At 38.8% G+C, this 23,128-nt stretch overlaps 1 protein-coding gene across 1 annotated transcript; it reads left to right on the top strand.

Moving 5' to 3' along the window:
* Positions 1-5,483: 5,483 nt before the first annotated feature.
* On the top strand, positions 5,484-6,023 carry LOC139197066 (uncharacterized). The gene has a single exon (XM_070823658.1). The coding sequence runs from the start codon at positions 5,484-5,486 to the stop codon at positions 6,021-6,023; it is 540 nt and encodes a 179-aa protein (XP_070679759.1).
* Positions 6,024-23,128: the final 17,105 nt, after the last annotated feature.

Genomic DNA, 23,128 nt, shown 5'->3' with positions numbered 1-23,128 from the left:
TATTTTATTTTATTTTTTTATTACAAGCCATATTCTACACTAATAGAATGCGGTATTTGATGCAGTGGGTTGGAAGAAAGGCTATGATCAGAGTAGTGTTCTAAAAATCGGCCTAGGCGGTGAAGACCTGCTGCAATTTAGTGCAAATCATTTTGAAAAATCGGTCTAAAGCTAGGCGGCTCCTCGGAGGTTTGGTTTTTTATTTTTTTTAATTATTTGTTTTATTAATTGTGTGCTTTTTTCTTTTTTAGTTTCATGGCGGTATACTTATGGAAATGGTGTACCTAATTTGCAAATGATGGATTGACTACAAGTTCATCCAATTGTGAAATGAATTGGAGCACTTTTGAGGGAATACATACAAAGAAAAGAAATAAACTAGATACAAGAAGGTTAAATAATTTAGTCTATGTCTAATTCAACACAAGGATCATGAACAAAAAGAATTGGGGTGTGATATCCACACACCTCATTTTACTTCTCACGCACCCTTCTAATTTTCGGCCGTCGGATCAGATAAATTGAATAAGATCAACGGATAGAAATTAATAAGGGTGTGTGAGAAGTAATTTGGGGTGTGTGGATAGCACACCCCAAAGAATTTAGTCTATCATCCACGAATACTCCTCATAATGATTATATGCTTACTGTTTAAAATATTGAACTTGTTGGATGGATGTACTTTGTGTATTCTTCTGCTTCTATTTTTACATTTTATCATTATTTTATTATCTATACAAATGGAGGCGGAAATGCAAATTAGCATTTTTAGCCACAAAGATTTGAGAAAAGTGTTGATGGAGACAATCCTAAATAGCCTTAGCGGAGTCGAGGCCAACCACTAGCTAGAGAACAAACTCAAAAAGAGTAGAAACAAGATTGCTGCACGCCGGTTGATCAGTTTTATACCACGAAACATATTCAGGATTATGCTTGGCAGGAGCACCATCAACGGCAGGAAGCTCGGGGTCAGGCGCAGAGGAAAAAGATGAGTTTTAGACTATAACCTTGTTTAAGATTAAAATCTAATTTTAGTCCCTAGTACATTTAATCATCTCATTCATTAGTTATAGGGAAATTTTATTTGAATCCATATAACTTATTTCTATCCCCAACTTAAACTTTAAATATGAATTATCTTTCTTATCCTATTGCATAATTACTATCAAGTGCAAAATGAAATGAACAATAAAACTAAAATTTATCAGTAAACCCATATATACAAATAATCAATCAACTTCTTGTTGCCATCTGGGAACATGTCGCGCTTTCATCGCACACCGATGGATGAAACCTGGCGTTTTAATCTAGAGTTGGGTGAAGATGAAAATGTCAAGTTAACCTGCCCAGTACACAGTGCCTCCAAATGTGTGGTTAATTTGGTTCCTTTCCAACAAAGGACTACAACATTTCACCAGATGGAGCATTGCTCAAAGCTGCTCTAAAGGATGCCGAGACTCTCACTACTTTCTTGTGGGATGTACTTGTGCACCTGCATTTCAGTTCCAGGACTTCGAGTTGGCAAAAACGCTCCGACCTTGTTTATCTCTTTCCTAGTTACGAGACTCTCATTATGTTGCTTATCTTCCCTGAAAATGCATAAGCCTTTAGTGCAGCAATATTATGATTGTACTAGCTCGATGTTACTTCTGAGTTTTTAGATGCTTATGTTATTGTTTATGGATTCAAAGCAACCAAGGGTTCTTCAAACTTCATATCACATGAATGAAAAGATGATCCAATGGACCATGTGAAACTTTTGGATTTTGTACTAAATATTGGAGGGATTTTATGATCCAATTTTGATCATTTACAAAAAATGCATCCTGATTGAACAAAAAATAAAATAAAAACATATGGGATTTCAATTTTTTAATTTTTTTTAAGAAAAACTAATGAAAATGGCTTGAAAACTTTGAGTTTTAATGATAAGGACAAAATAAAGGGTAAAGTGAATAGTACCAGGTTTGACTTTTTGGTGTAAAAATGTGGTTTTTCGTTAAAGTGAACAGTACAGTGGGCTTTTCGTTAAAACTCCATTTTTTTAATCATCTATATGGGATTAAGCAAAATCAATTGATGAAAGATTAATTAAAACAGATATGGGATTGAGCAAAATCAGAAAGAAAAAAAAAGGATTAAGAATGATTTTCAAAACACTGATTTGATTTTTTTATTTTTTAAATGGGTGTAAAGATAAATTTATATATTGAATTGTGTTTGTGAGGGTAGTTTGGGTTTAAAGAGATATTAATAATTTAATTAAAAATAATATAGGTGTAGAGCGTAAGTTGGGTGTAAAAAGAGGTTGTATGGGTTCAAATAAAATTTCCCTTAGTTATATTTTGATGTTTTATTTATCTTTTTATTTTTATTTTAATGTATTAATTACATTTAAATTTAATTTTTATTTCATTCATCATAATATATTCTAATGTCTACATTTAGGCAACTAATTTTTTTTATAATATATATTTTGATAACAATTTTGTATGTTCTTCATTTAGGTACATTAATCCATTTGAATATTTTGGTATATCCATCGATACAAACAGTGGCGGATCCAGAATTTTAATATAGGATGATCCCAATATTCAAGTTAAAAAACAATAGATGAAAATACCATTGAAATATTAAACAATAAATTACAACTTTTTATTCATAATCTTTATACAAACAACAATTTAGTGTAACAATTTCCATCATTTTTTAACAAGATCACTAATTCCTTGTGATTAAAAAAAGTTAATTCTCAAACAAATAGAATGAATATAAATATCAAATTGATCTTGAAATGCCTAATTAAGTTGGTCTTGAAGTGTTGATAGGTACGTGAAGTTTGGGGAAGAGATTGGTGGTGTGCTGATGATGGTGGACTTTGGTTGGGTGGAGTGGGATTTAAGAAATAGAGGATTAGGGAGTTAATTTGGGTGGGGTGGACTTTCTTAGAAAATCGAGTATTTTTGTTTTTCTTTTTTAATAAAAATTGGTGAGGTTATCAGCCTCCCACGTGACCTAGGTGGTGTTGACATACAACACATCAATGCTCACCGTTTTACTTAAAAACTCATGTGGCCTAGATAGCACATGACTTGGGATATTTTTTGAATAGAAATTGATTGTCTTCTTCTCTCCTTCTGGTTTGTAAAATGCCAGAACATTGCAGCCGTTGCTCTTCTCCTCTGCCACGGGGCCCACAACTTGGGTTGTCACAGCCCGTCTCGAGATTTTCATATCAAGAGTATGAAATGACGAAAATACCCTTGACGTTACTAAGGTGTGTGAGTGACATGTTTTAGATATTTCATATTTTCCTAACCTATTGGTAATATTATTTAAGTTAGATAAGAATATTGAAAGGTTGGATTGTTGTTTGGTTAGGGAATTAGAAATGGATGGTGTGGATTGACTCTGGACCCCTACACCCTCACATTTCCTTCTCTCTATTCCGTGGCTCTCTCTCTCTCTCTCTCTCTCTCCTCCATCCCGACTCCCTCTCTCTCTACACACCCATACGTACGGACACCCCCAAAAATCCCCAAAACTCGACGGATCGAGGCAACCAAGGTATGCATCTTCATCCTTGAGTCATTTTAAGTTGAATGGTACTAGTTTTAGGAAGTGAAACCCTCGGAATCATGTGAAACCCGAACCTCCATTTTTGGTCACTGTTCATGCGAACGTAAAATGTTGATTTTCAGGGAATTCTAAGCTTGTAGTGAGCTTAGTGAGGTCCCAAGGAGGCTCGGAGTACTTCGTTTGAAGGATTTGGACGTCGGGATCACGTGGTTCAAGTTTGGCCGAATTTCTTAGAATTTTCCCGATGAGATTTCTTGATTTTTAGAGCCTTAAACTAGTCTATCGTGATTCTTCATGGTTGGGGTTTCAATTTGATATAAAATACGAAGAAAATGGGTGAAAAACGAAGGAGAACAAAGAGTTTCAAAACTCGCCGGAAACCGGCCGCTGGAAAAACCAGTCCGGCGAGCCAAGGAGGAAGAAGATGCGCGCGGGGGGTGTGTGGACCCGTGCAACCCACGGCGCGTGGGGGTGCGTGGGACCTCCAAAAAATTTTCTAAAAATTATGCGACGTCCATGATGTCGAGTAGGTCGATGTGGTATATTCATATACCCAATTTGAGCATCGTATGAGAAGTTATTTCGAATTATTGGTGATGTGTTTAAAATTAACGTTTTTATAGTTGTTTTGCATATAGGTGACACGTATCCCGAGGACGAGCGTATCCAGGGATGCCACGGGGGTTACGACCCCTCGACTTATCAGTGAGTGGGCAGTTTTGATTTCGTATTTACCTATATACAACTGTTTTTCCCAGAAAATCCGTTTATGTGAAAATTATGAATCTATTTGCCATGCATGAAACTGTTGAGATATTTAGTTTGATAATTAACATATATATATATGTGAAATGACGCGGTGGACGCTCATGTGAGTTTATTTATTTTCAGCTAAGTTATTTATCATGGATTGCATTGAAAGCTCATGACCTGCACCTAGGTGATAGTGCTTATATTGTTATTCACCACACCGCACGCTCGTCTTGGATCCAAGTAGGTGGATGTCGTACAGACCATGTGAGGGTTCCGACATGCTAGTCGTACAGATCACTAGATGTGATTCCGACTAGTGGGTGACCTTAGTTATGCGCGCTGATGATTGATGAGAGAAGCACTAGAGCGTATTTATACACCTGTCATCGTACAGACTACTATATGTAGTTCCGAGTGACGTGCAGGGTTGAACCGTACAGGTCACCGAGGTGACTCCGGTTGGATTGGATGTTGAGCTTTAGAATCAGCCGTACAGGACCATTGTAGGGTCTCCGGTTGATTTATCATTCACCTGATTGATATTGATGTATTCTGATCATATTTTGGGCATGGCATGTCATTATTGAGATATTATGTTGATGAAATTGAGTTGAGTTTGATGTTACGTATATATATATGTATATATACTATTTTCTGGGAAAGTATACAGGTTTTTACGGTGAGGGGTTAGAATTGTTTTTAATGAACTGTTTTGGAAAACTATTTGATTTTACTGTCCCACTCATTTTGTTTTGCGCCCCTCCAGGTTCTAGTTAGCAGTTGGTGGCTCTCGAGGTCTTTTTCCGGCATTCTGACAGACTCTTGACATGTAGGACTCACCTGAGGGTGATGTATTTTTATTTTAGTCCTACTTGACTGCACTTAAACCTATGCTCTGAATTCACTTGTTTGCTTTATAACCCGTCCTGTTATTCTAGTAGGTTGTTCTGCTAGAGTTTGGTTTGAATTCCTTCTTATGTATGTTAGTGTTTTGCTTCCGTGTCGCGCTTATGGTTACGTCACACTCGCGTGACGGCCAGCACGCCTTGATCATCTGGGTCGGGGTGTGTCAGTTTGGTATCAGAGCTTAGGTTGCAGTCCTGTATAATTGTTAATGCTTTAATGATCTTTTGATGTTTTCTGTCAGAATTATGCCGCCTCGTAGAGAGCGTAGGGAGTCCTGCCGTACTCCTAATCCTAATTTTCCTGATATTACTCAGTTGGGGGAAGCAATGGCTCAGGCTTTCCAGAATGTGATTCGTCCTCCTCCCCCAACTCAGAGGACACCCCTGGAGACCATGTACAATTTGAAATTGGATCGCTTTATGGGTGATGAAGGTCACGAAGGGGCAGAGAAATGGCTAGATCATATTGAAAAGACGTTTCAGGTAATGCAAAGTCAGGGGAACTTTCCGGCTGATAGGTGGGTTGAGACCACTACCTGGTTTTTGGGTCGAGAACCGGCAGGTTGGTGGAGGAATCAGACGCAGTTTATGTCCCCAACTATGGCATCTGATTGGGAAGTATTTAAAGATAATTTCAAGAAAAGATTTGTTCCCCCAGAGTATATTGATCGCAAGAAACAGGAATTCACTCGATTGAAACAGAAGAATATGACAGCTCATGAGTACTACAGAAAGTTTACTGATTTGTCTCGTTATGACCCTCATACAGCTGGTAATCAAGGATAGATGCTTCGACGTTTCAAGTTGGGATCTAAGAAGAAGTGGCGTACTTTTGCCAGTGCACTTCCCTGCGCCGATTACCATGAGTTTTTCGAGATTTTGGTCAGGATGGAGGACTCTGATAATCTTCCCAGTGAGAGTGACGATGACGAGGATAAGAATGACGGTCAGAAAAAGGATGATAAAGGTAAGGGTATTACTATTCCGGGACCTCGCAAGACTCAGAATTTTAAGAAGAGTGGAGCAAGTTCAAGTTCTTCTAGTGGTGGATTTAGTGTTACTGGCCCAATGAGAGGTGGTGGTAGATTTTCTGGTGGGCCTAGATTTCAGAGGCAGAGGGATTCTGGTGGTGCTGGTGGTTCTGGCGCTCCATGGTACCGCCGTTGTAATTTCCGTCATCATGGTGAGTGTAGGAGAGGTAGTGGTGCTTGTTTTACTTGTGGGCAAATGGGACATCGGGCTTCTCAGTGTCCCCAGGGTCAGCAGAGACCGCAGCAGACCACTATGCCACCTCCAGCGCCGATTCAGCAGAGCTTTGGATCATGCGGTTATGGCCAGTCGAGTCGTGGTGGTGCCTACCACTACCAGGGGGATGCTGCTCCGTATGCTCCCGGACCTTATCAGTATCCCCAGGAGCCTTATTCCCAGACAGGGCATTCTCAAGACTTTGGGGGTTATTCTTCTTATTCATCTATGCCAGCTGGTGGATCTCAGTGGCATCATGGAGGTCAGCCCCGTCAGGGGGAAATTGCTATGGGTGGTGTAGGATCATCGAGGCAGCCTAGTCAGTTAGGCCAGGGACGTGCTCCCCAGGGGCGAGGTAATCAAGGCAGTAGAGGTCGTGGTGGACGACAGCAAGCTCAGGGGCGAGTTAATCATATTTCATTGCAAGAGGCTTAGAACCATCCCGACTTGATCATGGGTACGTTAAATGTTCTTGGTCATTTTGTTAAGGTTTTGATTGATTGTGATGCTACGCACTCTGTGATTTCTTATACGTTTGCTCAAATGACCCAACCTCACCCTTCACCTCTAGGATTTGATTTAGAGTTTGCCATGCCTAGAGGAGATAAATGTTATGTTGATAGTGTGTATCTTGGGTGTCCAGTGATGGTAGAGGGCATAGTTATGCCAGCTGATCTTATTCCGTTAGATATTGTGGATTTTTATATGATTCTAGGAGCTGATTGGTTGCATTATAATCGTGCCCATATTGATTGTTATGGTAAATCAGTTACTTTTTATCACCCTGGACTACCTGAGGTTACTTTTGTGGGCGAAAGAGGTGGGGTGAGATATGGTGTTATTTCTGCCATAAGAGCGAGGAAATTATTATCGAAGGGTTGTCAGGGATATTTGGCACATGTGGTATTAAATGATGTTGTTCCTACCAGTATAGAGGAAGTTGGTGTGGTCAGGCATTATCCTGATGTATTTCCTGATGATTTGCCAGGGCTGCTGCCAAACAGAGAGGTGGAATTCTCTATTGATTTGCTTCCAGGTACTGACCCTATATCTCTAACTCCTTATATAATGGCTCCTGCTGAGTTGAGAGAATTGAAAATTCAGTTGCAAGAATTACTTGATAAGGGTTTCATTCAGCCTAGTTCGTCACCTTGGGGTGCTCCAGTATTGTTTGTGAGGAAGAAAGATGGAACTCTGAGGTTATGCATTGACTATAGGCAATTGAACCGGGTAACGATTAAAAACCGTTATCCATTGCCTCGTATCGATGATTTGTTTGATCAGCTGAAAGGTGCGTATGTCTTCTCTAAGATTGATTTGAGATCCGGTTATTATCAGTTGAAAATTAAAGAGGAAGATGTACCTAAGACAGCTTTCTGAACCCGTTACGGACATTATGAATTTCGGGTTATGCCATTTGGGTTGACTAATGCACCTGCAGCTTTCATGAGGTTGATGAATGAGGTATTCCAGCAATATCTTGATAAATTTGTTATTGTTTTTATTGATGATATTCTGGTATATTCTAAATCTAAAGCAGATCATATTCGACATCTGAACTTGGTATTAAAGAAATTGAGGGAGCATCAGTTGTATGCTAAGTTCAGTAAATGTCAATTTTGGTTGACTGAAGTGGCATTTTTGGGGCATGTTGTATCGGCTCAAGGAATCCAAGTTGATCCTCAAAAGATAACGGCATTGGAGAATTGGGAGCAACCTCGAACCGTCACTGAGGTACGAAGTTTTCTTGGTTTAGCAGGTTATTATCGACGGTTTGTTCAGGATTTCTCTATGATTGCTTTGCCGTTAATGAAGTTGACCAGGAAGGATGTTAAATTCGAGTGGGATGAGAATTGTGAGCGAAGTTTCCAGCAATTGAAATATTGCCTCACTCATGCCCTAGTATTGGTACTTCCTGATGATAGCGGTAATTTTGAGATTTATAGTGATGCTTCGTTGAATGGTTTGGGATGTGTTTTGATGCAGCATAATAAGGTGATTGCCTATGCCTCTCAACAATTGAAAAATCATGAAATGAATTATCCTACTCACGATCTTGAATTGGCAGCAATTGTTTTTGCTTTGAAGATTTGGAGGCATTATTTGTATGGTGAGAAGTGTAAGATCTTCACTGATCACAAAAGTCTTCAGTATCTGTTTACTCAGCATGATCTTAATCTTCGGCAGCGAAGGTGGATGGAATTGCTAAGTGATTATGATTGTACTATTGAGTATCATCCGGGTCGTGCTAATGTGGTAGCGGATGCACTGAGTAGGAAACCTCAAGGTAGGCTTAATGCCTTATATGCTAGCCGTGTTCCTCTTCTTGCTGAGCTAATGGCAACTGGAGTAAGGTTGGAGTTGGAAGATCCAAGTGGAGCCTTTCTTGCTAGTTTTCAAGTCAGGCCAGTTTTGATTGATCGTATACTCGAAGCTCAGATAGTGGATGAGGAAATTCAGGAGCTAGTTCAATTAAGAAGTGAAGGGAAAAAGAAAGACCTCAGAATTCGGGAATCAGATGGTATGCTTATGCAGGAAAATAGAATGTATGTTCCGAATAATGAGGAATTAAAGAAGGAAATTTTGGATGAAGCGCATTGTTCAGCTTATGCGATGCACCCGGGAGGAACTAAAATGTATCATACCATTCGACCATTTTATTATTGGCCGGGTATGAAAAGGGAAATTGTAGATTATGTGAGTAGATGCATTATTTGCCAACAAGTTAAAGCAGAAAGGAAGAAGCCATTTGGGCGAATGCAGCCACTTCCCGTTCCCTAGTGGAAATGGGAAAATATAACCATGGATTTCGTGTATAAACTTCCTCGTACACGAAATGGATTCGATGGTATTTGGGTGATTGTGGATCGACTTACCAAGTCAGCGCATTTCATTCCAGTGAGGGAAAAGTATCCTCTGAATAAATTGGCTAAATTGTTCATTACGAAGATTGTGAAGTATCATGGAGTTCCTGTGAACATTATTTCTGATCGAGACCCAAGATTTACTTCTAAATTCTGGGTGGCTTTTCAGGAAGCTCTTGGTACGCAATTGCTTTATAGCACAGCTTATCATCCTCAAACTGATGGGCAATCAGAGAGGACTATTCATACGTTGGAGGATATGTTGAGATCTTCAGTATTACAATTTGGTGATTCCTGGCATGATCGTCTGGACTTGATGGAGTTTGCTTACAACAACAGTTTTCACTCGAGCATTGGTATGTCACCATTTGAGGCACTTTATGGTAGGGCGTGTCGAACGCCATTATGTTGGTTTAAGGTTGGTGAAAGGGTGTTAGAAGGCCCAGAGATTGTAGATGAGACTACTCAAAATGTTTAGGTAATTAAGTCAAACCTGAAAGCAGCCCAGGATCGACAGAAGAGTTTAGCGGATCGACATACTACTGATCGAGTGTATAATGTGGGCGATTGGGTGTTTTTGAAATTGTCACCTTGGAGAGGTGTGGTACGATTTGGAAAAAGAGGGAAGCTAAGTCCGAGATATATTGGACCTTATGTGATCACTGAAAGAGTTGGTGAAGTTGCCTACCGGTTGGAGTTGCCCCCGGAGTTATCTAAGGTCCATAATGTGTTTCATGTCTCTATGCTTTGACATTATATTTCTGATCCTTCTCATGTGATCCCTCCTCAACCGTTAGAGATTAATCCGGATTTGACATATGACGAGGAACCAGTCACGATCTTGGATTGGAAAGATAAGGTTCTAAGGAACAAGACGGTGAGTTTGGTGAAGGTGTTGTGGAGGAACCATTCTGTAGAGGAAGCTACCTGGGAGACAGAAGATCGAATGAGAGAGATGTACCCAAGGTTATTCTATGGATATTAAGTGGGTTATTTGGTTATGGGAATTTCGGGGACGAAATTCTATAAGGAGGGGAGATTGTCACAGCCTGTCTCGAGATTTTCATATCGAGAGTATGAAATGACGAAAAATACCCTTGACGTTACTAAGGTGTGTGAGTGACATGTTTTAGATATTTCATATTTTCCTAACCTATTGGTAATATTATTTAAGTTAGATAAGAATATTGAAAGGTTGGATTGTTGTTTGGTTAGGGAATTAGAAATGGATGGTGTGGATTGACTCTGGACCCCTACACCCTCACATTTCCTTCTCTCTATTCCGTGGCCTCTCTCTTTCTCCTCCATCCCGACTCCCTCTCTCTCTACACACCCATACGTACGAACACCCCCAAAAATCCCCAAAACTCGACGGATCGAGGCAACCAAGGTATGCATCTTCATCCTTGAGTCATTTTAAGTTGAATGGTACTAGTTTTAGGAAGTGAAACCCTCGGAATCACGTGAAACCCGAACCTCCATTTTTGGTCACTGTTCATGCGAACGTAAAATGTTGATTTTCAGGGAATTCTAAGCTTGTAGTGAGCTTAGTGAGGTCCCAAGGAGGCTCAGAGTACTTCGTTTGAAGGATTTGGATGTCGGGATCACGTGGTTCAAGTTTGGCCGAATTTCTTAGAATTTTCCCGGTGAGATTTCTTGATTTTTAGAGCCTTAAACTAGTCTATCGTGATTCTTCATGGTTGGGGTTTCAATTTGATATAAAATACGAAGAAAATGGGTGAAAAATGAAGGAGAACGAAGAGTTTCAAAACTCGCAGGAAACCGGCCGCCGGAAAAACCAGTCCGGCGAGCCAAGGAGGAAGAAGATGCGGGTGGGGGGTGCATGGACCCGTGCCACCCACGGCGCGTGGGGGCGCGTGGGACCTCCAAAAAATTTTCTAAAAATTATGCGACGTCCGTGATGTCGAGTAGGTCGATGTGGTATATTCATATACCTAATTTGAGCATCGTATGAGAAGTTATTTCGAATTATTGGTGATGTGTTTAAAATTAACGTTTTTATAGTTGTTTCGCATATAGGTGACACGTATCCCGAGGACGAGTGCATCCAGGGACGCCACGGGGGTTACGACCCCTCGACTTATCAGTGAGTGGGCAGTTTTGATTTCGTATTTACCTATATACAACTATTTTTCCCAGAAAATCCGTTTATGTGAAAATTATGAATCTATTTGCCATGCATGAAACTGTTGAGATATTTAGTTTGATAATTAACATATATATATGTGAAATGACGCGGTGGACGCTCAGGTAAGTTTATTTATTTTCAGCTGAGTTATTTATCATGGATTGCATTGAAAGCTCATGACCTGCACCTAGGTGATAGTGCTTATATTGTTATTCACCACACCGCACGCTCGTCTTGGATCCAAGTAGGTGGATGTCGTACATACCATGTGAGGGTTCCGACATGCTAGTAGTACAGATCACTAGATGTGATTCCGACTAGTGGGTGACCTTAGTTATGCGCGCTGATGATTGATGAGAGAAGCACTAGAGCGTATTTATACACCTGTCATCGTACAGACTACTATATGTAGTTCCGAGTGACGTGCAGGGTTGAACCGTACAGGTCACCGAGGTGACTCCGGTTGGATTGGATGTTGAGCTTTAGAATCAGCCGTACAGGACCATTGTAGGGTCTCCGGTTGATTTATCATTCACCTGATTGATATTGATGTATTCTGATCATATTTTGGGCATGGCATGTCATTATTGAGATATTATGTTGATGAAATTGAGTTGAGTTTGATGTTGCGTATATATATATGTATATATACTATTTTCTGGGAAAGTATACAGGTTTTTACGGTGAGGGGCTATAATTGTTTTTAATGAACTGTTTTGGAAAACTATTTGATTTTACTGACCCACTCATTTTGTTTTGCGCCCCTCCAGGTTCTAGTTAGCAGTTGGTGGCTCTCGAGGTCTTTTTCCGGCATTCTGACAGACTCTTGACATGTAGGACTCACCTGAGGGTGATGTATTTTTATTTTAGTCCTACTTGACTGCACTTAAACCTATGCTCTGAATTCACTTGTTTGCTTTATAACCCGTCCTGTTATTCTAGTAGGTTGTTCTGCTAGAGTTTGGTTTGAATTCCTTCTTATGTATGTTAGTGTTTTGCTTCCGTGTCGCGCTTATGGTTACGTCACACTCGCGTGACGGCCAGCATACGTTGATCCTCTGGGTCGGGGTGTGTCATGGGTGGTCCTCCGAAGTTCTCACAGCCAATTATCCAAGCATCTGGGTGGTCCCAGGACCACCTAGGTCCCTTAATAGATCCACCCCTGGATACAAACATATAGGTACATTAATTTAGGTACATTAACACATTTGAATATTTTGGTATATCCATCGATACAAACATATAGGTACATTAATTTAATATAATACATTTTGGTACATACATTTTAGTACACACATTTGAGTATTAACTTTTAGGTACATTAATTCAATATACTATATTTCGGTACGTACATTTTGGTACATACATTTTGGTATTGACATTTAGGTACATTAATTCAATATAAGATATTTCGGTACATACATTTAGGTTCATTATAATATATTTCGGTACAATCATGTAGGTACAAATATTTCGGTACAAAAAAAAAATTATATATTTCAGCACAGTCATTTATGCACACTTATGTATTTATATATTTTGGTATCACAAATTTCTTTTAATATTTTCTCATTTATGTTCATTTATAATTAAAGAAATAAATATGTGCATATTAATAAAATTAAAATTTAATGTGGAGAGATTAAATAAAAATGCACATTAAATAACAAAAATTGAATATAAATTTTGATAAAAGTACACTTCAAGGGATTAAATTGAATATGTAATCTAGCATCATAATTTTTATTTATTTTTTTTTAATTTTAATCTTTTGTAAAGACTAATGTTCAAAAACCCTTTTTCTTTATAAGACTCCTCTAACATCTCTTGCCAATAACACAAACACTTGAGGATGATTGACCAACTGCTCATTAAACGCATCCTAGTACTACAGTTACCTAAAACCACAATTGTAGTACTAAATGGCATAAGAAGTAATTAAACGCATAAGTCGACTCTAACTACTTTCTGAGACAAAAACAAAATTATAGTTACTTGTGCATGCATGTTCGACCAAGACATGTATCTTATGAATATATTGTGACAGTAGCATTTCGTGTTAATAATTCAGTAGGGAAACATGAAGAGGTTGGAGTGGATCTTGATGTATTTCGATTGTCTTACATATTGGAAACAGAAAGAGAAATTTGTTCTCCTCAATTGGCATGATTTGTTGCTGGTTTTACTACCACAGCCTCTTGTCATTATATAGTTTGTCCAAGAAAGAAACAAACCAGCACTTACGCGCCAATTTGATTTTACGTGTCTTGTAATATTTGTTTCAGTACCTGGTGCCTTGTAACTAAAGGAATATTTTTAATTTTTATGTTATGGGCATTTGCAAGTAGATATACCATTCAAATATCTCAGTATTTTCCTAGAAGATGATGCTAAGCTCGAGGAGTTAAGGAAGGCGAGACTGCTACTGCTAATGAGCTTATTTGTTTTTCTTTTAGCAACTTTTTTTTGTTAGTACAAATGCTGTCTGAGTTCTTTCTTGCTTCGGGTGGTTGTAGCCTTGTAGGAGTATGGTTGTGGGCGGAGGCCAGCTGGGGAAGTTAAGCAGTTGCTTATTGAGGTTTGACTAAAATATTACGGCAAGGACGCTGTGACTAATGAGGTAAAGAATCTGGAGCTAAGTATTGATTTTTTGTGCATCTTGATTTATATAAAATTCCAGTGACGTTTTGGAAGGACTGATGAGATTTTGCATATTTTTCAGGTGGTAGATGTGTTTATGGCAGTGAGGCCCCTATCCGATGTGTTCAAAGGCGGGCCAGTTTAGCATTATTCTGTTGTGAAAATTTTGTTCAGGGGCCAGTTATGTTAAGGAAAACAGTGGTGCGTAATTTTTTTGTAGCTCTCTCTCTCTCCATCCAACGTACCCAACCCATATTTTCATCCATTTCGAGCCGTTGATAACTATTTTTATTTTAGTTTTTGAATTTTACTTTTTGTGCTTGACATATATTAAGAAAGTGTGCAAGAGAAAGGTGGGAGAAGGGCAAGTGTTTGAGATAAATAAGGCGGGATGAAGGGTAATGGGAGAGAAGAGTAGAAATAAAAATTGTAAAGTGAAAACTTCTTAAATGTTGCAATCATATTAGATTAGGAATGTGATTGTGTAAATCCTAGTAGATATGAGAATGTATCTTATATTCCTATTAGAAGTATATTACCTATTAAATATTGTAATCCTAAAGGGTAAGGAATTAATCTTCTCTACTACTATAAATAAAGGCACAATGAGGTAGAATAACACACACACTCACAATTACACATCTCTTCTCTACTATTGATGCACCTTTCTCTCTCTCTCTATGGCCTCCATAATTTTCAGTAAATTATGCCTACAACACGTTATCAGCACACTCTTGACGCTACGCTAAAGAGAGTTTATTCTTCAATTAGGGGAGTGTTACGTTTTAATCATTCTTTTTATGATTAATTTATTATTTTATTCAATTGATCTACGTGTTATTGATTCAATTTAAATTTTCTATGTTGAACGTGATACAACGCATTGGAGATGCAATTCCGACTTTCTGAGAAGGATCTTCTACAAATTCAAAGGCTTTTGTAGTTTTCTGCCAATCAGGTACGCTCTAAATAAAGGAAGATATTTGAAACGACCATGAAGCATGAAAACATTCCCCATGATGCATGAACCCTCTACATTTATATTTACCTTACTATATATATATATATATTGTATATGTTCATATATTTGTCAATATATATATTTGTTTCATGCATCGCACAATTAAATTGTTATGTGGAATATGTGAGTCAATGTATAAAATAGCAATTTAGGGTTCCTAAACCCTATGGGATTTCGAAAAGAAAAAAGAAAAGAAGGGGAATTGGACATAGTGCGGCACACCCACCACACCATCACTGTGAACGCATCAACCAGGCCTCGGCCTGGAATCAACCTCGACAAGGCCTAAAGCCTTGAGCCCAATCTCGATGTCTTGGCCCAACTGCCAGCAAGCTTATGCTTACTAGGCCTTATGGTCACTTTGGCCCACAGCCATTAAACCAACCCTGTTAGCTGGTTCCCTTCCTAGGCTGCACGCCGCAACCTTCATGGTTGCTGGGCTTATGCCACAGCCCAATGGACCCGACCTCAGCCTCGACTAGGCCCGTGTGATCTAAACTTACAAGCCAGCCTTTGCTTGGTTTGCCTTCCCACACGTACCCAAGGCCAGTTTTTGCTGGGCCTTGCCCCATGCCCTCCCCTCGGCCCAACATTGAAACCCAGCTGTGGCTGGGGTTTCTTCCACATCCCCGTGGCTTGCAACCTATTCCCAAAGCCCTTTAGGGCCTTGCCTTTTACTCAAGGCACCCAATCCGAGCCCAATTATTTTTGGAGCAATATTTTTCGACCCAAATGCTATTATTTTAGCATTCTAAATCATTTTAACCTGTATGTTAATATTATTTTGCTTCTACAATCGATCCTGTATGGCCCGATTTATTGAATTAATTAAAAATGACCTACAATCTATTAATCTGAAAATGAATCCAAAATTATTGACCTGAAGATCACTTTTGGACATGAACGATTCAATAATTTATTTTTATACTTTGAACCGTTGACATACTTTCGTAGTAATGAAGCTCTCACACTTGAGTTCCCGAAAAAACTCAAATTTACTACACTGAGTTGTATATTGCATTCTGTGTTCTTCCAGGAACCTCTCTTTTATGAACTAAACATTCATAAACTAAAATTGAACCTGTAGTTTCAAATTTAGTGCCTTTGAAACCCAAAGATTTCATAAAATAATACACCCATGAAAACCATGTATTAGAACTCAAATGTTCTAACTTTGATGCATATGGATGTTTCATTCTCATAACACCAATCATAATCTTGTTCCTTCTAATTCAATGAATTATCGAACCGTCACAAATTTGATTTTCCTGATTTGGACATTTCTAAGAGAAACCACTTTATGTGGGGTACAAGACGTGAATCTCTACTTGACTATGGAGAAGCTGAGAAACCATTGACGCCAACAATGGCATGGAAGAGCTGAATAAGCCTCCGCCATGATCTTCATTTGAAGACTTATGGCTGAAGCATTACAAACGGAATTACCTCCCTAACAAGGATTCCATGGCTCTTTGGATCATTTTTATAGACCGTCTAATCATGAAAAATATTGCCTGAAGCACACCATGATTACGTCCATGAATGAGTACAATTCTGAAGTTTATAAATCTGATCGAATTTTGATTGGAGAATACTTTTCTCATCCTTCCATGTTTCTAACTCGCCCCCGAAGCAACAGTGTAGAAAGCGGAAGTTTACCAAATTCTTGGATCAGATTACTGCCACAAACATATGGTATAATCAGGGCCTGCCAAGGTGTGGCATCATGCCCAAAGCGTGCTTCTTGGCACCTAAGACCTAAAACTTCAAGAATAAGGGATAATATTCTCGAACCTCAACCCTGCAACATCTACTTCCGTATATATGGAATAGATCATTGGTTATGCACATGTTCGTGCCTCTACCAATGTTGTTAAGGAGTACCATTCTAGTAGTCAATATGTAAGACTAATTTTGCTCCACCAAACACTGTTGGAAGAGCATAATTTTGACATGGATGGCCTTGTTGGCCGAATCCCCTCAGTAAACCATTTACTTTGTGAACATTTTTCCATGTTCTTGGATTCAATTTTGGTGTATGTTTTACTTATGGATAATCTTATTGATATTATCCTTAAATATGAGTTAATTGAATCATGTTTCTTAATACATGTGACCGATTCAATTAAACACATGATTAGGTAGGAATGTGGGGAAGTTAGTTGTCTGGATGAATGCGATACTACACACACTAACTTTACACCTAAATCACATCTCTAACAACGACTTCAAGTTTATCTAACCTGATTAAAAGCATTGGCACACTCCTCGTTGTATGAATGGTACTGCATCACCATTTAAGGGACCTTAAATTCTCTCTGTCATTGAGTTTTTAAGGATATTCGAGATAACAATGATCATAAATGAAACCATTGAAGAAATTAGAGGAAATATCTTTGCACCACTTCCAAAAATGAGCCTGAAACTTTGATTTGGGGCCAATAAGCTGTTTCCCAACTGGGAATACACCACATGTGGCCAGCCTGGAGCCTGGTGATTGAGCAATTTACTTGCTTGGGCATAACTTTTTGGGACATTTAGGTCGAACAATGATGCTATGACGCATCTCCTTACCCGAAGTAAGGATCTTGTACCTACAAGCACACTTGCCAAAGCCCGCTCATTTGGGAAATTTAATTTTTATATCATTCCTTGCAAAGATACAAAATGACTCTCTTTTCATGTGGTTTCAAGGGAATATATGTGGATTAATCCAACCAAATTGCGGACCATATAAATACTTATGGTTTTGGTTGATGAATTGACAAATTGGTCATATGTTTGTCCACACACATTGCTGCTAAACCTCCTGGTCGATTAAGGGTTCACCACCCTACTTATCCCTTAGAGTCCGGGAGACTGGATAATGCCGGAGAGTTTACATTGACGGTTTTCGATAAAGTATTACATGTATTTTGGGTTTATAATTGAACATTGAATTTCCATATTCATCCCAAATAGCCTCGCCTAGTGATCATAAAGCGTAATTTAAATGATCACCCGGATTTTGGTAAACATACCAAGTTTTCAGTTTTTACCTCGGGCTATGCAATCTTGTACGCAGCTATGTTGGTCCGTCTTAAGGCCTATTGCCACCTAACCTATATGACGTTACAGTTGGTTACTGGGTACGAACCTGACGATTTTCATATTTATGCATTTGGGTGTGCATTCCATGTGCCAAATTGAGCCCCCGCAACGTACCAACATAAGTCCTAAAAAAAGGATGGGAATCTTTGTCGATTATGATTCTCCTTCACACTAGCTATCTTCGAGCCCTTGCACGTGTGATGAATTCTAGCTTTCAGAATGTTGTTCCAGACTCATTCGCCTGATCTAGCTAAAGTGACGAGATCATATACCAGCTGCAAACATGCTTGCAAGATAGATTTACTTAACAAACGTCAAGTCAACATCCCTAGAGGGTGTGCCGCATCTGTTGGACGGTTTGGACACCCTTGTTGGACTGTTTGGACACCCTTGTTGGACAGTTTGGTACACCTGCGGATAACCAATCAATCTGTCTTGGCCTGGAGCACGATAGATCACTTGGTTCGTAGGATTCACTTCCTTAAAAAATGAAGACACGACACAACAATAAATCCATACTTGATCGATGTCTCAAATCATTTCCATCTCATGAGAGTAATCTGGATTACTCCCGAGACTTGAAGTTCTTGGTCCAGTATACTAGTTTGGATGAGCTAAATAGAATTGAAATGAGATTACCATCAATGATGTTTTCACTTATATGGTAGCTACCGACATAAATGAAAATCGACGATATCGAACCATGTTCCGTTGATTAAGTGACAACGTAGAACTGAAGAATTAGATGCACTAGTTCAAACAGTTCCAAAACCACGGAACACCCTCTTAACTTGTTTGAGGCATTCACTTACAATCTGACAGATGTGATATACCCGTCTAAGTGATTATTTGATAAGTCAAGGATGAATTATGCCCTTGCATGTTAAACTATGAAGTCTTATTCCAAATTGCTAGAGTTACAGTTTATGTCATTCACACGAATCTCACTAAGACTCCGGAAGAGCTTGAGAAAACTGCCTCGCAAATGAAGATGGAATTTGAGATGAGGGATCTTGGGAAAACTCGTTTATGCCTTAACCCGAAGTTGAAGCATTGTTCTGACGGTATTTTGGTCTACTAGTTGAACTACACCCTGAATGTGTCACCTTTGAGTATACCCATGATCGTGCATACGTTATATACAAATGAAATCCTTGAAGAGGTTATGGAATCCGAAATTCCATATCTAAAGTTCAACTTTGTGCTTCGTTGTACTTAGCTCATTGTATTAAGACACGACATCTCCTTCGCTGTTGATCTTGGTAAAGATGCAGCACCGCACCAACATGCAACCACTGAATTGGTATTAAAGATGTACCCTGAAGGTACAACGAATTTGGGCAAATTAAATCCCAACGCATCTCAAGCGGATCCAACTCCCCTGATCCTCAAAATGATGTTTGCCTTGTTTGTTATGATAAGGCTAGTTACTTATCAAACGCGCACAAGGTAAAATCCCCAAATGGTTATGTCTTTATTGTTAGGGATATAGCAATATCTTGGAGGTCCAAGATATGACCTTAGTTGCGAAGTCTTCGAATCGTTCCAAGACTCACCTCACTTCATTACGCCACAAGTGAAACATGGTTAAGAGTTCTTGTTATATTCGAAGTACTTGCTATTTTTCATCCATCATTGAGTCCCAACGACGATCCATGAAGATTATGCTGCATGTATCAAAACGCTAAGACATATTACGTCTACATCTACATCAGCAAAGCATCAGGAGATTGAAGTCATGCAAGTCGATCCTAGACAACCTTGGCGACCTCTTCACAGCGTCACTGCCGAAGTCAACTTTCCAGAAGCTTGTCCGAGGAATTGGTATGCTTAACTATTCATATGCAATACTTGTAGTTCAGTTATGTCAAACTCAGGGGGAGTATCCAGAAATATACTCACTTGATCTTAATGTACTCTTTTTCCCTACGATTAGGAGCATTTTTCCCACTGGGGTTTTGCTACCTAACTAGGTTTTAATGAGGCACCCATCATGGGCTGATCATACCCTTATGAGCTTTTCTACTTGCGTCCAAAAGACTTATAGTTTTGACTTAATGCAACTTCTCACTTTTCTCCTTAGCCTATGGGTTTTTCTCCCACCTTGGGTTTTACCATAACGAGGTTTTGTGAATTTTACTTTTTATGCATTCTTCTGTTAATTTGAGACTTGTATTTGCTCATTATCCTGACAACTTCATTGCTGAATACAAGATGCGCCATTTACTTGAGTATTTACACACTTAAGGGGGAGTGTTGCAGTCCTATTAGATTAGGAATGTGATTGTGTAAATCCTAGTAGATATGGGAATGTATCTTATATTCCTATTAGGAGTAGATTACCTAATAAATATTGTAATCCTAAAGGGTAAGGAATTAACCTTCCTTACTACTATAAATAAAGGCACAATGGGGTGGAATAACACACACACACACACACACACACATACTCATAATTACACATCTCTCTCTTCTCTACTATTGCCACACCTTTCTCTCTCTCTATGGCCTCCGTAAATGTTCAATAAATTATGCCTACAACATTAAAATAGTTTTTTTTTTGTTTTTTATTCCAGTATTTTGTCTTATTTATGCATTTCCTTGTATGTTTCTATCTCATTCACTTCCTATTTTTTCAACACTAAATAAACTAAAAACTAAAAATGAAAGTGTTATCAAACGGGCTCTAAATTAACGGTTAAGTTTTGTATATTTTTATGACCGTTTATGGGGAGCGGGTGAGTTATGGGGATCGGGGCAGGAGTGGGTTACTCAGAATGAATGGGGGAAGGAGTTGTGGGTTACTCAGAATGAAGGGTGCCACATCTTAGCCATCTGTGTTATTTATGGGTTTGGTTTCCATGTCCTTAACTTCAACCATGGCCAACCATGATATGGAGTGAAGCGTTGCTTCATCTTTGGTACCAATTTGATATAGGGCAGTAGTGATTAGTTGATGTCTAGCGCGGGTAAATAAGCGAAATAAGCAATTCCAAACCATAAACAACATGTGCTTTAGGCCACAGTAATACTTTTCTCTTTTCCTGAGAGTTGTTCTCACTACTTGTGTGAGGGTTTCCAATTAAGGTTTTTCGTTCAGTTGTCGGCCTTAGCTATGGCTACGGTCGGTGGCAGCCTTTTCTTTCTGCTCTTAATTTGTTCTCTTGTTACGTTCTGCTACAATTTCCTCCTTGTTAGCCTTTCCCTCCAGAATGATCTTTCCAACCTACAAACCATATATCCTAATAGTTAATGTCCTCAGAACCATTCCTTTCTTTTCTCTAATTCATGATATCCCTCACTCTTTACTCCTCCGTTCTTTCTGACTTGGCTTCATCTTTCATCAATATCATTCCAAATCCGGTTTGCAATCACTTTTAACCACGATTTGTTATGGTACATCGAGAGGATGTGTAGAGTTCCAATGATCACACTAGCTCGGGTGTTTGCACCACCTCCTTCTCTTGGTCTGCCATCATTGGCAAAGTCGCTAGTGGGAATCCCACGACTTCTTTGTTTTCTTCTACTTGGTGGCTACAACTAAAGATGAGTTATTTGCTAGATGATGGAGTTTTCCTTCCTTCCATCTCTGTGGTGTTGTTTGGTTGGATTTATGGCGTTGGATGGGTTTGGTGGTTCGAGATGATTGAGAGGTGCTGTTACGACGATAGTTACAGGAGGCTAGGGTTTACTTTTTCTTTTGGTTTGCTTTTGTTTCTAAGCCTAATCTCATGGTTGGGCTTTTGGTGTTTTGTTTTGGATGGCCCACGTTTCCTTTGTATATTTGTTTTGGGCCTCTGTTATGTAAAGTTTTGTGGGTAATAAAACTATGCCTTTTTACCAAAAAAACAAAAAATCATAAACAACATAAACTAAAAGGTAACAATAAAAGAATCAAAGTTGAGACACAACCTGCTCTTAATTTTGTCCTTTAATTTTATTTTGATAACGCAGAAATAAAAATAATGTGTAGAGGATCAAGTGGGAGTATTATTTCCTATCATTCGTCTTTCTTTAAGTTTTTTGTTAATTGAATGATGGTAGGTGATAAATAATTAAGGCTAAATTGTAGCAAATGTCCCTAACTTAAACCAGAAGTTTAGTTTTCATTCCTGAATTCTACCAATAGTTTTTCCATCCTCAATTATGTCATTTGTTGCACTAGTAGTCATTATCATTAACTCTGTCAACTTTTTCAACAAGTTGAGGGATAAAATAGGAATTTCATCCAAAAAATAAGAAAATAAATTTTTTTAAGAGAAAGACTTGCCTCCTCAAGGATTGTGGAGGAAACCTCCTTAAAATACCTCGTTACCTATTCACAAAACTTTGTACTTTTGATTGAAACTCCTTAAGGATTGACTAAATGATCATAGTTTTAAGTGATTTATAATATGAACGGCTTCGATCATAAGCATGAAATTCTATGAATAGGCCACAAAATATTTTGAGGAGGAACTCCTCCTCAACCTTAAGGAGCCAAGCTCTTCTCTTTTTTAAATAATTAGATTTTTTTTTTTCTGTTTGAAATGACCACTATACATTAAATTTGACAGAAAAGAAGAAATATTTGACAGAAGGATCACTCATACAACGCATAATTAAGTTGGAGGACAGAGGTACCGTTTGGTACGCAGATGGGACGGAACGGGACAGGACGGGACAGAACAGGATGGGACGGGACGGGATGGAACATGATGGAACAGATGATGTAAATATTGAAAAAGATAAGGAGAAATTTTTTCATAAAATGTTATAAATTTGTATTCCACGGATGTGGAATGGGTCGTTCCAGGGGGAAGAGGTGGAATGAAAAATCAGCCAAATTTCGTCCTATGGGACAACCCGTTCCACAGTTTTTAGGAGTACCAAACGTGGGATG

Source organism: Malus domestica, chromosome 01, assembly GCF_042453785.1.
Source record: "Malus domestica chromosome 01, GDT2T_hap1".
Taxonomy (NCBI): domain Eukaryota; kingdom Viridiplantae; phylum Streptophyta; class Magnoliopsida; order Rosales; family Rosaceae; genus Malus; species Malus domestica.
This window is presented reverse-complemented; position numbering and strand designations above follow the sequence as displayed.

Bases quoted from the DNA above. Each gene is read 5' to 3' on its own strand.
- LOC139197066 (XM_070823658.1), top strand. From the start codon at position 5,484: ATGCCGCCTCGTAGAGAGCGTAGGGAGTCCTGCCGTACTCCTAATCCT.